This window comes from Anolis sagrei, chromosome 6, assembly GCF_037176765.1.
Source record: "Anolis sagrei isolate rAnoSag1 chromosome 6, rAnoSag1.mat, whole genome shotgun sequence".
In the NCBI taxonomy this organism is placed as follows: domain Eukaryota; kingdom Metazoa; phylum Chordata; class Lepidosauria; order Squamata; family Dactyloidae; genus Anolis; species Anolis sagrei.
Genome location: NC_090026.1, coordinates 101,179,574 through 101,197,903, shown reverse-complemented (window position 1 = coordinate 101,197,903; position 18,330 = coordinate 101,179,574). Strand labels below are relative to the sequence as shown.

Below are 18,330 nucleotides of genomic sequence, written 5' to 3'. Positions count from 1 at the left end.
TTTCTCAGCACCCCATAGTTATTTTATTATCTATTTATTTCAAACATTTGTACCCTGTCCTCCTCAACCCTCAAAGGGGGACTCAGGGTGGCTTACATCAGCAACAATTTGATGCCAACATATATACATAAAGAATACATACACAATATAGCGCAACATTACATATTAAATAAAAACATTAAGTTAAAAATCCATTTAAAAACATTATCAACCATATAGCCGTATCCAAGTCCAATTAAGCATCCAAGGACTTTGTCCAGAGCCTGTTAATTGTCGGTTCTTGTAAACATTGCAGTGTGTGTGGGTCGTGCTGCTTATTGATCAGCTTGGGGGCTGAGGAGGTGAAGGAGCTGCTAATGCTGCGATTTTGTTTTTAAAAGTAACTCATTGGAGAAACAGCTGGATAAAATACGATGGCATATTATATTAATAAAATATATCTCACCATTCTGTCTCATCTTCAAGCAAGCAATGGCAACACTTAAAGAGAACGCTTCATGCTGCTCTTTCTTGTTTTATCAAAACGTACTGTACTGTGGACCCTTGGTATCTGTTGCAGTTTGGTTCCAGGACACTTTGTGGCTATCAGAATCCATGGATGCTCAAATCCCATTATAAATAATGGCATATTAAAATGGTGCCCTTTATATAAATGACAAAACCAAGGTGGGATTTTTTGAAATATATTCAAGCTATGGATAGTAAAATCCATTGATACAGACAGCCAATTGTAGGCCCTTAGAGCAGACATATAAACAGAGCATAATATAACTAGTTTCAAGGACTATGCTTTAAAAGTGCATCATATATTTAACTCTCTTACCAACCCCAGGGAAAACTAGTGTTTCCACGGTTGGATAATTATGCTGAAGACCTATGATCAAGCCCTATATGTTATAAGGTCATATTAATATTAAAATGCATCTTTAATGCTGAATAATCTGGTTTTAATCTACATTGGGTTTTGTGTGTGGTGTTTGATCAGGCTGAATTGAAATGCTCCTTTGAAGTCTTTCCTTTCTATATTCAAAACACGCCCATATTAACTCAGATCAGTGATCACGTTGTTGTTATTATAGATGGTTGGACATTTTAAAGTAAGCAAATGCAGGAGGGTGTTGAAATTCAGCCCCACCTTTCTTATGGTAATACTTTCTGTTGAGATTCTGTCTCTTTACAAATGGCTCTCCCTAGACTGCAGTTGCAAAACACTATCATTTGCTGTTTTCATAATCTCACTTCTTTCTCTTCCCTGCATTTAGATTCTTAAATCAAGGCCTAAGACAAACAGAGTATCTAGGCCACATACACAACTGTAAATTTGCGCTTCATGTCTGCTAACAGTGTGACAAGTTCATCACAGCTCTGTTCCAGTTCTATAAAAATGGTATTCAAACATTAATAAATCCATGTGATTTTACAGTGAGTAAATAACCTACTGTCAAACGGATTTTCTAATGCAGCTTCTAATACCAAAGCTGAAGCAGGATCTGATGGCTAACAAGGGAATTTTCTCTTCTGTTATATTAAATTTAATTGACACACATTACTTGAATTCTTTCTTTAAAAGCTCAGATAATATAAAAGTATTCTTACTGGTGCTGCCTCTTTCTTACCTTTCACCACGAAGATTCACACATTTCCATCTTGATCAGTATTATTGTTTAATTGTGTTTTTCTGGCTACCATTAACAAGGCTGTCCCAAAATATTTGCTGCCCGAAGCCATGCTGGCTAGAGGATTCTGGTAGCCGTATTGCTAAAAAGTAGGCCCTAGTCAGTGCTTAAGAATAAGGGCTGGTACGTTTTGTGGCAATGTGTCAGTGGGTTTGCTCTGGGTTTTAGCGGTGTCATATGCTCCAGGTAGCAATTGTCCTAGGAATAAAGAGTTGGAAATAAAACAGCTGTTGAGTAGTTAATTCAGGCACGTTCTACACTGTCATATAAAGCAAGTAATCCACATTATCTACTTTGAATTGGATTATATGAGTATACACTGCCATATAATCCAGTTCAAAGCTGATAATCTGGATTTTATATGACAGTGGGTCTCAGTCCAGGTTGTTCAACCAAGTGAAAGGCAAAACATGAATGTGGATGTTAGCCAGTCCAGATACAAGAAACCAGCAAGAAGTAATTGGAGCTGTAGCAGTCCAAGGTTAAGAAAACACGAATGACAAAGAGTACTGTCATTTAACCAGATGAGACAGTTGTGAGCAACACTGATGTTGGAAAACTTCTGGGAATTGGAAAACAGATGGGAAATTTGTACACAGCTGCCTTCAAACACCAGGTGCCTAATTAATCAGTGTCTCCTATTTAGCAGCCACTGGGATTTGGTGTCATCTCTCTGTATCTGTTCCTCATTCAGAAAAGGATGGTGGCCTATCTTAAGCATCCTCAGTCTCAACCATCTCTGGAAAGATGCCTCATCTTCCAGTTCCCTGGACTCAGAGAGAACACTAGCAGCCGACCACAGCAGAAGCACATTTGAGGACATTTGACTCTTCTGTGTCTGAATAGTTGGACTCTAGAGAGTGAGTTATGAGAAAATGTGCTATCCATGGTGCTGGACCCATTTGGTTATTGGGTTCTCTATCTTGAAGCAATTCCTTTAAAGTTTGGCTTGCAATCACTACTCACTGGGTATGGAAGCTGCCAGCCACCAATGGCTCTTAGCATTCGGATGCCTGATGCAGCCAGAACTCATAGCAAGAACTCATTAGGATTAGGTGGCCAAAAGTCTCCATGTTATTGTTGCTCACTTATAGTTTGTAAGGGACATTAGAAGTATTCTGGAAAGGAATTGTATACCTTCTGCTCCACTGTCTGCAGGAAAGGATTAAAGATTTTTTAATTTATCCCCTTTGTTCCCAATAGCAAAAAAATGGCACATCCCGCCCATCCGATTCACAGCCTTGATTTAAATTGCGGATTGGGGAAATTGGTTTATGTACAAAGGCTGTGAATTCTGTTGATTTTGAGTACTTAGAAGAAATTATTTAGCTTAGTATCCTTTAATTCTAATTCATTTACCAAAACTTCTAGTTGATGGGTCTCAGTGTTGAAGTAAAAAAAAACAACCACCCAAAGTCAATCTTGCCAGTCTGATGTTTGCCCACATTTTGTGATGAAGCATAAAGATGATATGTTGGTATTTCTATGAAAAACCCTAAAACACGTAGTTCATAGTTATAGCAAATGAATGTAAAATAATATTGTTCTCCCTAGAAAGCAGTTTGAGTTGTATAGCTATTTGCTTTGAACTGTTGTGATATATGGCAGTGTGAACTCGGATATTCCAGTTCAAAGCAGATATTTGTGGGTTATTCTTATATTCTGGGTTATATGGTTGTGTGGAAGGGCCCTAAGGCAAAACTGTTATGGGATGTAAAATGGAATAACAGCCCCATAATTATGTAGTATGTGCTGTAATTCTGGTGGCTCCAGGTATTTAAAGCCATTCTATTGCTGATTACTTCATGTTTCAAAACAGCGTAATGGAGTCACATGGACAGTTGGTGATCATAATAATTATTATAGTAATATAATGATCTACATTCTATTGGCACTCCCAAACTGATTACAGTAGAATTTATTTATATTATTTATATTTATTTATGTATTGAACTTCTACTCCGCCCTTCTGCCAGGGTGGAATCCAAGGCAGATAACAATTATTCAATGGGCTTATTCCAATGGTTCCCAACCTTGTTTTTCACCAGGGACCACTTTGACCAGGGACCACTCTCCAACATTAATACCAAAGGAGTTACGAATCAGGTTTGGGTCAACTTCAGATTCGATTTGGTTATTTGTGGGTGCTGATTCAGAAAATTGCATTGGAAAGACCACATCAGCTCTAATTTCTAATACAGAACATATGCCATCCAGTAGTCACCATCTGCTCGCCCACAGAAAACCATATTTAATAATCGAGAGCTGCGGACCTTATTTTAGGTCTCGCGGCACACAGGTTGAGAACCGCTGGTCTACTATTTTGTGTGTGTGTGTCAGGAGCGACTTGAGAAACTGCAAGTCACTTCTGGTGTGAGAGAATTAGCTGTCTATAAGGACATTGCCCAGGGGACACCAGGATGTTTTGATGTTTTACCATCCTTGTGGGAGGCTTCTCTCATGTCCCAGCATGGGGAGCTGGAGCTGACAGAGAGAGCTCATCCGTACTCTCCCTGGATTCAAATCTCTGACCTGTCAGTCTTCAGTCCTGCCGGCACAAGAGTTTAACCCATTGTGCCACCAGGGGCTCCTTCTAGTCTACTCTGGTAGAAACCAATAGAATCCTAACCAATATGCGTGCCTTTGCTGTTGTATCCCATCTTCTTAATCTATCTGTACCTTCATTGCATAATTACCAATATTTTCATGCAGCAGTTTCTAGCACGCGCGCACACACAAAGAAAGAGTGTTGTATCAAGATCTTCTAACACTTCAGGGATGACAACTGGGATGTTTGTGGCCAACATCAGAGTGTGGTCAAGATGGCAAAAACTAGGAGAGGCTACAGCAGTTTGTTTTGGCCTGAACCTACTGAGAAGGGCACGATTTTGCCCCTCCTTTTCTTCCCTTTGCTAACTTTTGCACTTTGAACTCAGGGTACATCTAAACTATAAAATTAAATCCAGCCTGACTCCACTTTAACTTCCATGGCTTTGTTTACTAAGGCAGTAGCAGGTCACTCAAGGTCACTGCCCACCAAACCCTTCCAGTATTTTCTGTTGGCCATGAGAGTTCTGTGTGCCAAGTTTGGTTCAATTCCATTGTTGGTGGATTTCAGAATGCTCTTTGATTGTAGGCTAACTATACATCCCAGCAACTACAACTCCCAAATAACAAACTCAATCCCACCATCCCCACCAGTATTCAAATTTGGGCATATCAGGTATTCGTGCCTAATTTGGTCCAGCAAATGAAAATACATCCTGCATATCAGATACTTACATTATGATTCATAACACTAGCAAAATTACAGTTTTGAAGTAACAATGAAAATAATTTTATGGCTGGGGGTTGTGGTATTAAGGGGTCGTGGTATTAGGAAGGTTGAGAAACACTGCTCTAAGGCATTGAATAATTGTCTATATGTAAGCTGCCTTGAGTCCTCTTCGGGGCTGAGAAAGGCGGAGTATAAATAGGATAAATAAATAATAATAAATAAATAAACATCTGCTTTGAACTGGATTATATGGGTCTACATTGCCATATAATCCATTTCAAAGCAGACAATCTGGATTTTATATGGCAGTGTAGATGGGGCTCAAGTCTACACTGACCCCAAAGTGTAGTTTCAAACTACAATTTTACACTGTGAAAACTGAAACCCCTGAAATCTGCAGAGGAGTTTCGAGGCCCTTATTCTCAGTGGGAAAACTAGGCCAAATTTCCAACAACCTCATTTTCCAGCAATAAAAATCTATAGTGCTTTGGTTGAGAAATGATATCATCCTTGAGAGCTTCCTCAAATTAATCTTAACATATTTGTATTGGGTGAAGCTTTGATGAATGAGTCGATAGCACGGTCTAATTCTTTCAGCAGTTTTTTTTTAATACTGGCAATGCATCATAGATCTGCCTGGGTTCCCCTTGGCAGAATTAAGCATGTAGTAGGAGTGAGCAGCTGATATTTCTTTTATATAAATAGAACCAGCAGATCAGCATTACTTAGGGTTAAAATTACCTTCAAGTTTACAGGCTGGAGGAATTAGGACAACCCTTTACGTAGACTATAAACATACACCTTTTGCGGCTGAAAACAAGCGTGATATACCCCTCGCAAGAAAGGGGAAAAAAGACATGGGAGAAACTGTGACCCGAGCTGCAGCTGCCAAGTTGTTGAAGAAAGCTTTCTTGGAGGCCCTGCAATCAAATGACTATAAAACTCTGGAGGAGCTTTTGAATGAAAAACAAATAGATGTGGACACGGTATTTGAAGTGGAAGATGAAAACCTGCTCTTGGCCTCCTACAAACAAGGTAATAAACAACACCAGCAGCATATCAGCTTTTTGTACCAAATTGGCTGTTTGTAGCCTACTTGCATTTATGCTCTGGAAGTATCTTATAATGTAATTTACTGGATCGGAATCAGATTAACCAGAATGTTTGGTACAGTTGCTGTTATGGGTTGAGTTCAGATTAGCATTCAGGACGAAACCTGGATAAATTAGAACTGCCACCCAAAACATTTAAAGGGGTGGTGTCCCACTCCCATGGATTGCACAAGGCAGGTTTTGCAGCAATATATTGTCTGAGAATTCTGGGAGTTGTAGTCCAAACTTTTCTTAACTCTAGCAAAGATAATGGAGAAGATTGACATTAAGTGTATCAATTTGTGTTGAACAATGGCAACATCAAAATATGCTGAAAGTTTAACCCCAAGTGGGGATCACTTGTTTTCTGCTAAAGCTGTCTTTGCAATATAGGTCAAATCAGAAGTTGAGCAGAATTCATGTGGGGCTTGTCAACTATCCAAACAAGCAACCTTCTTATGAACTTGCCATGTCCTTGCTTCAGTTCCCCACACAAGCCATCTCACACCTTTGCCCAGAGAAACCCCTAGTGGTGCAATGAATTAAACCCTTGTGCTGGCAGGACTGAAGACTGACAGGTCAGAGGTTCAAATCCAGGGGGAGCGTGGATGAGTTCCCTCTGTCAGCTCCAGCTCTCCATGCTGGGACATGAGAGAAGCCTCCCACAAGGATGGTAAAACATCAAAACATCCAGACATCCCCTGGGCAGCGTCCTTGCAGACGGCCAATTCTATCACACCAGAAGCAACTTGCAGTTTATCAAGTCACTCCTGACATGAAAAACCCCTCAACAAAAACCAGAAAACCTGTGCCCAGGATGTGGCCCATGCTCTCAGCTGCATAGTATAATTCTTCTTGTCACATTTAAAAGGAACTAAATTGTGGCTAGAGGTGAAGGTGATGTGATTATGTAGCATAGGCCATAGTGCCCAAATTGTGGTCTAAATGCAGAGCTTGGGCACATACTGTTTTGACAGCAGCTGCGTGAAGCCGTCTGTCACCATGACAGCACGTTGCGGCTCTCCCACATTGAAGTCATAGCACAGGATAATGGAAAGCATGCAGTGATGTCTGTATTTGAGTCAACAGTGTGATGCAGCAGCTCAAAAAGCCAATGCGATTCTAGGCTGCATCAAAGGAGCATGGTGTCTAGATTGTGAAAAGAACACAGCTTTGTATTTTTATTGAGTATTTCCTGGTTTCTGGATTACAGTGAAATATGCTGATTTGAGGTTGAGTGTCTCTCATCTGAATTGCTTCAGACCAGAAGTGTTTTGGGTTTTAGATTCCTCCCCCCTCCCTGATTTTGGAATGCCTGTATTTGCATATGCAATACATATATAATGTGATAACTTTAAAACAGGATCCCTGTATAATCACGAAATGCATTTCTTTTTCATATGCATGTTAGGAGTGCCAGTGTGGTGCGGAGGCTTAAATTCAAACGCTGCAGATCAGGGTTAGAATTCCTGCTCAATGAAGACAAGTTACCCTCTCTCAGGGACCTTCCACACAGCCCGATATCCCAGAATATCAAGGCAGAAAATCCTACAATATCTGCTTTGACCTGGGTTATCTGAGTCCACAGTCAGATAATATGGGATTTTCTGCTTTGATATTCTGGAATATAGGGCTGTGTGGAAGGGCCCCCAGATCACCCAGTTCAAAGCAGCTATTGTGGGATTTTCTGCCTTGATATTCTGAGATATAAGGCTGCGTGAAAGGGTCCCTTGAATACTACTTGGGGTAAAGAAAGGCGAGATATAAATAGAGTAAATAAATAAACAAACCATTAGAAAGCAAATATGTCATTATTTCATTCACCCACATGGCCATGTTTTAGATTTGGAAATATTTTAGATTTCCAGGTTATACTTTCACTTGATTTTAGTCTGAGGGCCCTTCCACCCAGCCATATAACCCAGAATATCAAGGCAGAAAATCCCACAATATATGCTTTGAACTGGGTTATCTGAGTCCACACTCCTAGTTCAAAGCAGATAATGTGGGATTATATTCAGCTGTGTGGAAGCGACCTGACTGTCCTTAAACATTACTAAATTTGGATTCGATCCTATTAAATTCAGTGATTTAATGATATTTCACATTCCCAGACCATATAGATGAATATTTGTACTCTGTGATCACTGCTCTCTGATCAGCAGCCATTCCTTGGAAGTTCCCCTTCCTCCCTCTCCTCTCCTCTCCTCTCCTCTCCCTCTCGTTGTTGTTGTTGTTATAGCACACTTTGTCTTTCTAAAAAGAGATCAAAAGCAGCTAACAACACTAACATTCTTCTTTTTTAAATCAGGATATTGGCTGCCCAGTTATAAAATGCAACACTCATGGGCAACTGGACTCCATTTATCTGTCCTGTATGGGCATCTGGAAAGCTTGAGGGTCCTGTTGAAGCACAATGCAACAATCAACTGTAGACCAAATGGGAAAGCGCCAATCCATATCGCTTGTGAAGTCACCAATCTGGATTGTGTCAAGATACTTTGCAGTCATGGAGCAAAAACAAATTGCTACTCATTGAGTGGACTTTCTCCCTTGCATTATTGTACAACAAAGCTATCCCTGCCTTGTGCACAGCAGTTAATCTGGAAAGGTATGTGCGATTACTAACACTCTGTATTGTATCATCTCATGGTACATAGGGGCTAAGTACTGTACATGGGTATTCTTCTTTTAGGGTGGGAGGCTGCATATGGCAAATAATATTTCAGGGTGGGTTTGGTTTTATGAATTGGAAGGAAGGTGAGACGGTTTTAAAAACCGGTCTTTATGTTCTGGCAATATTTTCCATTAATTTGGTTGTGTACCTCTCAGAGATGCACACTATTAAACTTGGGAGAATGATAAATTAAGGGTGCCGTTGTTATTTCCTGTGAAGCTAATAAAGCTGACAGCAGGAGTAAGATTACTACTCTGATGAGCCATATAAAAATGGTAGTTCTCCAAAATGTAGTTTAAGCTAATATGACATATTCCAAGTGACCTACTTTCAGGATGGAAAATGCCTTACAGTATTCATTCTAAAGCGATTTGTGACCAACCTTGAAAGGACAGATTTAAAAACTCGATTGTTCTGGTATAAAGCTGTAATTTAAAGAAATTGTTTAAATGATGTCAGTTGGGAGTATTTAAACACATTTTAGACCATTATTTCTGGAGTTTTATTTGACAAACTAAATTTGTTAATTTTCCAGGGTCTGGAGATCAACAGACTGGGAAAAGGGTGTGTGTGTGTGTGGTGTGTGTGTGTGTGTCAAAATGGGGAATGGGTTTATTTTTCATGCAGTATGCCATTCTTCCTGGCATTATGTTCTCAGTGGAACAACATGGGCAACTTATGCCTATGTTTTGCTTATGCTCCAACAGATGTGTGGCCAAGCACTATCTGAGTGTGGTGAAGATGGCCCCATCTACACTGCCATATAATGCAGTTTGAAACTGCACTATATGGCAGTGTAGATGGGGCTGTTCTGCCAACCTAGCAGTTTGAAAACATGCACATGTGAGCAGATCAATAGGTACCGCCTTGGCAGGAAAGTAATGTCGCTCCATGCAGTCATGCCGGCCACATTACCTTAGAGGTGTCTACGGACAATGCTGGCTCTTCGGCTTAGAAATGGAGATGAGCACCAATCCCCAGAGTTGGACACGACTAGACTTAATGTCAGGGGAAATCTTACCTTTACTAGATGGGGCCGATGACAGCAGTTATTACTGAAGAAGAACACACAAAAACAAGGAGAGGCTACAGCGGTTTGCTTTCATCTGAGCCTACAGGAAAGAGCAAGATTCCACCATCTCATGTCTTCTTCCCATTGTTAGTTAACTAAATGAAAATGCTTTTGTAGTGTGAAACTTAATCTGACGCAATTTGAAATATTTATTTATTTATTTATTTATTTATTTACAGTATTTATATTCTGCCCTTCTCACCCCACAGGGGACTCAGGGCAAATTACAATGTACATATACAGGCAAACATTCAATGCCTTAGACACACAACACATATAGACAGACAGTCAGAGGCTATTTAACATTCCAGCTTTTTCTGGCCACCAGGGGAGCTGTGGCTTCGCTGTCCATCTGTGACACTGATGAAGTACTTCCACATTCCCCGCATGCTCGCTAATCTTTATGGCCTCATAAATTAGTTAAATTAGCCTTCCCACAAAGTGGTACTTAAATTTCCTACTTGACAGATGCAACTGTCTTTCGGGCTGCAAAGGTTGACAACAAGCTATACAAATTTGGTCGGAAGCTCACTCTGACCTGGGCTGGCTTCGAACTCATGACCTTTTGGTCAGTAGTGATCTTAATGCAGCTGACACTCAGCCAGCTGCACCAAAGTCCCGATGCTGAGATGAAGCTAAGATGAAGAAACAGAAACTGGAAAGCTTTTAAAGGAAGTGAACAAGTGAGATGGAAGGAGAATTACTTAGGATTACCTGCCAGTTGAAGGGTATGATGGTCAGTATTACACTATGTAACACAATTTTTGTTCTTGGGTTATGAATGTCATTTCCTAATTGGTTCTATCATAAAACATGGGAAAAGTTTATTAAAATGTAAACACTTTGTGTTTGCGAGACATCTTGCAGCATACTTTGCTATAGCTTTTCAATGAGTATCTCACTCAGTCTCAACCAATTCAAAATACTTTGTAGCAGCCACAAAAATGAAGTATAACAACTACTTTCCAAGTAAGTAAGTACCACATAATTTAACAGGAATAACAGTTTCAAATCAGGAACAGATTTTTTTCCCCAAATTTTGTTACATAGTGTTATAAGGACATGGCTTATAATGCAGTGGTTCCCAAAATGGAGTGCAGTAATATAAAATGTGAAAAGTAGGTGAAAGGTATTAATCAAAAGAGGAAGTCCAAAGGATCAAAATTACATTAGTATAAGTGTTGACTTTCTACATAAATATTGATTGCATGGAATGACTCTCACTGAGACAGACAATTGACAACATTTGTGCAAGTTCTGTCTAATAAGGGAGGTTTTGCACCCTATGGGAAACAACAGTCCAAGATTATTTTTTGTCTATAGAGCAGTGGTTCCCATTTTTTTTTTAAAAAACCAGGGACCACTTTGACCACACTCCAACATTAGTACCAAAAGAGTTATGAATCAGTTTGTGGTTAACTTTAGATTTGGTTTGGTTATTTGGGGTGCTGATACAGAAAGTTGCATTGGACAGACCACATCAGCTTTAGTTTCTGATATAGAACATATGCCATCCAGTAGTTGTCCTCTGCTTGCCCACAGAAAACCATATTTAATAAGCCTCGGCACTATAAGAGGGTTTCACAAGACCAGTCGCTCTCATTGCTACAGTGTAGTATCACTGAGGCCGCGGACCATAATTTAGTTCTTGTGGGCCACTGGTGGTTCACGGACCATAGGCTGTAGAGGCAATCCTAAAAAGTAGAAGGAGAATATATTAACATATTATCTGAGTTGGATTAAAAAGAGTAGAGAGATACATAAAATCATTTAAACACTCTACCCCAAACTTGAACATTGTGAGTAAGCACCAGACCCTGTATTTAGAACAACTGCACAAATAAGGAAGTAAATAAGATGTTACAAAAGCTATTTGTAGGTTTGGTGCAATAATAGATATTACTTGAACAATTTTAGTTCATGACAACTTTCAAGGATAGGTCCATCAAAACTGCATTGCCATGATACAAAAGCCAGTTGTGTGCCAGAATTGTACAAGTTGACTATAGCTTCCATAATCCTTCATCGCTGGTCATACCAGCTTCTAGAACTTTATCTCATAAATTGAGTTTGAGAACAACTTGGTTATTAGAACTGTAAGATGCATGATTTTGAAAACGTTTAGTCTTATAAAGTAATCTTTCAGACTGCATAGCTAGTAATGAGACAGCTTAGCTTTTGACCATAATTAATATTCAGATAGGAATCAATGTCAAGCACTGGGATTTATCATAGGGTTGCTGTGAGTTTTCTGTGCTGCATGGCCATGCTTCAGAAGCATTCTGTCTTGACATTTCACCCACATCTATGGCAGGATCCTCAGAGGTTGTGAGGTCTGTTGGAAACTAGGCAAATTAGATATATATATCTGTGGAATGTCCAGGGAGGGAGAAAGAACTCTTGTCTGCCTGAGGCAAGTGTGAATGTTGCAACTGGGATTTATCATTTTTTTTCTGTGGTACTGATACATACTGTCCACTAGATGGTGATATTGCCTCAACCAAAATACAAACCAGTATTTTCATAAAAAGCAGATTTCAGTGCAAGTCAATATAGATCCTCTATAAGACATAATGCCCAATTCATGATGTATATATGATAGTGATTACGTGTGCAGCAAAACTTGTACAGATAACAAATATACAGTCTTGGAGTCCAACTCAGATTTCATTATGCTCTGTTGTCCATCAGTTACTCCTTCATAAACAACAAATTTATATTAATATTGGGTTGTTGTTGTAGGTTTTTTTGGGCTATGTGGCCATGTTCTAGAGGCATTCTCTCCTGACATTTCTCCTGCATCTATGGCAGACATCCTCACCTCTGAGGATGCTTGCCATAGATGCAGGCGAAACGTCAGGAGAGAATGCCTCTAGAACATGGCCACATAGCCCAAAAAAACCTACCACAACCCAGTGATCCCAGCCATGAAAGCCTTCAACAATATATTAATATTATTGTAGTAAAATGGTAGCACAAGGTTTTTCTCACCACCATGCTGTTTACGCTGAAAGAACATGCCAGTCAGATAGGGTTTTATACATATCTTTTAAATTGTATTAAATTTTAATTTAGATTCTAACCTAATGCAAACATTGTTTTAATGTGGATGGATGATTGTAAGGTGGGATTCTATACTGGCCATTGACCATAAATAAATATATATACATATAATAGAACATAAAATATATTTGATTAAGACATAAGAGCAAGAAAATTGCCATGAAAGCAAATTTGCTATGAACTAAGCATTCACTCTTATATATTATTTTGGAGCTGTGGTTGGGACATTTCTACCAGCTTCCGCTCCTGACTCTGCAATCCCCATTCTAACTCCAGAGAGTTGGCGACTCCTGGAGCAGATTTCGAAGGAGCATGTGTGTATGTATATTTGGTTCAAGATTTGGAAGCCGGTGGGAGGAGGAGGAGGAGGAGGAGGAGTGATTGTTACCATAACATTCAATTTGGCTGGATGATTATTTTCCTTCCAGGTGCCGATGTGAACATCAGAACAAACAATCAAGATGAAGAGACTCCCCTCCACACAGTTGCTCGTTGTGGCATCCCAGAAATGGTGGCATTTTACGTGGAGCACGGGGCTCTGGTTGATTGTGTCAATGCGCACCGAGAAACCCCCCTGGCTGTTGCCGCATACTGGGCCCTTAACGGCCGGGAACAGACCTATAGCACAGATCACCACTTGATCTGCAGGATGCTGCTTGACTATAATGCTGATGTCAATTCACGGGATGAGGATTTCCGGACTCCCATCCACAAAGCCGCCTGGAACTGCGACCATGTATTATTGGACATGTTGCTAGAGGCAGGCGCTGAAGCCAACCTCATGGATGACAATGGATGTGGTCCCTTGCAGTACGTCCTCAAAGTGACTGGGGTGCGGCCGAGTGCCCAGCCTCATCTTTGCTTCCAGCTGCTCTTAAATCATGGAGCTGCCAGGATATATCCTCCTCAATTCCATAAGGTGAAAAAAATACAATATGCATGTGCATTTATTTAATGAGAAATGGCATGAGAAGGTTAGAATTCTGATTCTCTGAACAGATGGAAACACCTGTCCCACTTGAATTCAGCTAATTAATTTCAGAAAATCCAACCTGGCGGATGCTCTTTGCTTTGCAAAATGTTCTTGCAAGTCATCCTAAGAGATCTGCCATCTGGGTCTCATAGAGCTGGGTCATAGGTCAGTAGTTTTTGTTTCTAGATCTGATTGCATGCTAATTTGCATGTTAAACTGAATATGGGCAGTGGGGAGAACCATACCTTCTAATGGTTGGTAGGCAAAGGAATGCCTTTTTCATCTTTAGCATCTGCACCTGAGATCTGTCATTCCATATGGGATAAATATGGTAGTTTAAGGGACATAACATATGATGAGTAGGTGGGAACTAGTTCCATAACAACAGCAAACCAGTTTTTAATATTAATAGTAACATTAATATAATATAATAAGTAAAGATAAAGATTTTCCCTTGACATTAAATCTAGTTGTGTCAGACTCTGGGAGTTGGTGTTCATCTCCATTCTAAGCTGAAGACCCAGCATTATCCATAGATATCTCCAAGGTCATGTGGCCAGCATGACTCCATGGAGCGGCATTACCTTCCTGTCGAAGTGGTATCTATTGATCTACTCACATTTGCATGTTTTCAAACTGCTAGGTTGGCAGAAGCTGGGGCTAACAGTGGGAGCTCACCCCACTCCCTGGATTTGAACTGACAACCTTTCGGTCAGCAAGTTCAACAGCCCAGCAGTTTAACCCGCTGTGCAACTGGGGACTCCTAATATAATGTCATAAAATGCAATATACCATAATATAATTATATCAGGATGCACATTTTCAAAAAACTCCACATAAGGTGCCTTAAGTTCTTATTCCAGTATTACCCTCCTGAACCTCTTTACAAAAACATGGTTTGATAAGATTTTTAGCAAGAGGTTATTTTTGTTCTGCAAAAGAATTTCATAGTGTCATGTTTTTCAGATGCAGAAGTGCCTTGCCAAAGCAGATATTCCATTTTCACTTCTTAAAAACACATGTGAAACATGCAGCATGGTTTCAGTGTCAGATTTCACATATAGAACAGGGTTCATAGTGAAAATATTAAAATAAACTGGGGCCAAATAAAATGGATATGTTCACAATTAGATTGTTTGGCCAAAGTGAGTATTTCAATTTAATTTTCCCAACATGGGAGCCAAGGTAGCCTCCCCCATCGGAAAAGCACACTACAACTTAAATTGGTTTATTTATTTATTTATTTACAGCATTTTTATCTTGCTCTTTTCAGCCCAAAGGTGACTCAGATTGGTGTACAGATTGGCAACCATTAGATGCCATAAACATACATACATACATCTCAATTAAAAACATTTAATATCACATAATAAAAATCCATATAAAAACCAATTAAATCTATAATAATTAATGTCTACTAGTTTGGCTCCTTATCCATTTGCATAATAGAAACGTTTAAGTAATTTCAAAGAGAAAATGTTTTTAGTGAACATGTATAATCCCGGTGGATGATATATGGTTCTATTAGCAGGTTTTGCAAGCTTGCTGTGCTTATCCAAGAGCAGTTGAGGTGATTGTGAATTCATATGAGCACATCAAGGCTACAACAAAATGGAGAGCAGCTATACCTGAGGATGTCTTTCAGGTAAACATCTAATGTTTTTGTCTATGACTGATGGCAAATCTGATTATAACTTTTCATGAGTGTGCTTTCAAGTTGCCTGTTGCATTGTAGTAACCCCATGAACTTCATAGGGTTTTCTAAGGCAAGGAATACGCCAAGGCGGTTTGCCTGTTCCTTCCTTTGAAATATAGGCTAAACCTTTTGGAAAACCAGAATCTCCATAACCTTTTGGAGAAAAATGTCATTCAAAACCATTTGAAAATCATAACCTTTTGTAAAAGTATGATCTTCCAGAGAAGAGCCAAAAAAAGGACCTCATTTGCGTAAAATCTTCTCTTCAGTGGTATAGAACCACATGTACTTATGCATGGCAATTTGGTTTTGAGTTGTTAGACTGATAACTAGTTGTCTCTGACCTGTTATGAACAGAGATTATGCCAATGCACAAAATATAGTAGTTCTTCAGAAGTGTTTTTACAGTGCCCCAAAATATCTACTCTCTCATAAAACATTTTGTTTCTATATCATGCTCTCAAGGGACAAAAAATAAAGCAGACTTTGTTAAAAGTAACAGATCTGGTTTACTCACAACCTTCATGTATTCAGCATACAGGTATATAAATCGATTACAGATAAGTTTGAAGTAGTTTTTCTGTGCAGATAACACAAGGCATCTTTGTTTTGCTCTTATCAATCTGAGAGTCTAATGGCAACAGAGGTGTGAGCAATCTCAGATCTGATTATGTGGTCTGCAGCCTCTCCCACAACCTCAAGAAACATAGAGTAAAGGGAAAGAAAGCTGCATACCACAACATGCATATACAATACAGTAAGCATCAGGATTATATACAAAACAAATTACTAGGGGAGTCTTGGAGAAGGTTGCTATTTCCAACAAAACCAGCTGGTCTTCATTGAGGGTCTTCCATTCAAGTATTAACTGATCTGAACCTGATTAGCTTCCACGATCAGACAAGATCTGGTACTTTTAGTTCTTATAAGGTTTTTATTAATAATTAATAGATGATCCTTTTAACAACCAATCTCACAGAGCAGAAAATTAATTTCTTGGGTATAAAAAAATGCATGTAGGTAGATCAATGATGTGGCCACTCAAATTATCTCCTAAAGTTTGTAGTTGGGAGTCCACAGGTAAGCATGTAATCACAATCTGTGCTTTATAAATGGAAATGATCTGGAAATTTAAAATGATTGCCTACTGCAATCTCATTTACAGTTTCAATGAAGTGAAGCTAGGCTTGTGGGAAAATATTGTAGCAGGGCATCCATAAGATGATAACATGGCTTCTTTTACACACATGAGAGAGACATTAACCATAAAGTATACTTTCATTTTCTTTTTGCAGATGCACAAGGATTTCTATGAATCCCTTTTTGAAGCATGTGCAAACACCCCACGGTCACTCAAGCATTTAGCCAGGTGTGCTATTCGAATGAGATTCTTCCGCAGATACCGCAAAGTGAGCCCTTCCTTTTACATTCCAGTGACTCTAAATAATTATTTGCTTTTACAACCAGAAGGAATAATATACTAAACTTCATTGAAGATATTTGCCAGCCACCTATGTTTATAAAACTGGGATGTATTTACGTAGAAGAAGGAAAATGTTTTCAAAGACATCTTCACCTGAAATTTAATCTTTTGGACTAAATGTACAACCAAGGGCCCAATTGGGTCATAAAAAGGGCTTGGATCTACTACACACTAAATGTAGACCTATTTCATAATACATTACCTCCCCTGTTTATGATTTGAACCAAGACATGGAACTCAACCCTTCCACCTCCTTTAAAAAATATTTAGTTACTAAATTACATATACCCATTCTTGTAAAGTCCAGGTTTCTTTAACAATTGATCCCAGAAAATAAATATAATGAAAGACGAATGTGATTAAAGCCCACTATGTTCTTTGAATAACCTTTGGGATGCAATATGGTAGTAACATACTTATATTTGAGTATGGATTTATGTGTAGCTCAAAACCTACTACTCATCCAGACAAGAAAAGTCAACATAGTTGGAGAAACCCCAAAATGTGTACAGTTGACCATCCACAAAGTGTAACTGCCAGATTATCTCATGTGAGCTGAAGAAGTTTGTAGTTCTGCTTTGTGGAGAGATATATGGATTAGATTAGTGATTATAGCAAGTAAATAGAGTTGCTGGCTCAGCATCATCTTAGGTGTTATGCCTTAAGTGCCAACCAGTTTCACACAGCTTATCATTCAAATACAAACACACTATATTTTCCTGTTTGGAAACTAAGATTTAGCAAAAGGGGTTCCGAGGTCAAGGTGAAATGAAAGGATTATTCCTTCTTACTTAGGAAATAGGATGAGGAACATTTGATCTAGTCTATTTGCTTCTAGCAAGAAGGTGAATGGAGGACAGAGTGGAAGGTGAACCCTGATGCCACCATGCCTGGGAGGGAAGAAGGAAGCTAACCATCTGATGAGTTGCAGAAAGCAGAGGAAGGGATCGTTGTCTTAGTACATGTATCACCCCGTTGCATTTGAAAAGCCATTGTTTTGTTTCACAAATTTATGTTTTCGACCCTTATTCCTGTTCTTTTCTGCAAATACATGAGCACATACAGTCCCCACCGATTCCGCATTCTTTTTTGAAAAAATCAGGGAAAACTTTGAAATTGCAGAAGTCTGAGACCTTATACTATTGGAAAGATGGGATTTCCAAAAATTACTGCTGAGGAAGAAAATACAGGGATAGCAAAGTGGTGATATCTTACAATTGTGCAATTTGTTTGTATAAAATTAAATATGTTAAAAAATAATTCCGGGGTCATGCAGAAGCCATTGTGAAAAGAAGTGGAGCATCAATGCTCAGTAGGAAACC

General features: G+C 39.2%; 1 protein-coding gene across 1 annotated transcript; it reads left to right on the top strand.

Moving 5' to 3' along the window:
* Positions 1-5,701: 5,701 nt before the first annotated feature.
* Positions 5,702-18,075, top strand: ASB4 (ankyrin repeat and SOCS box containing 4). The gene is made up of 5 exons (XM_060782230.2): positions 5,702-5,988; positions 8,356-8,655; positions 13,285-13,775; positions 15,361-15,474; positions 16,821-18,075. The coding sequence occupies exons 1-5, from the start codon at positions 5,811-5,813 to the stop codon at positions 17,007-17,009; spliced, it is 1,272 nt and encodes a 423-aa protein (XP_060638213.2). The 5' UTR covers positions 5,702-5,810; the 3' UTR covers positions 17,010-18,075.
* The last annotated feature ends 255 nt before the right edge of the window (positions 18,076-18,330 follow it).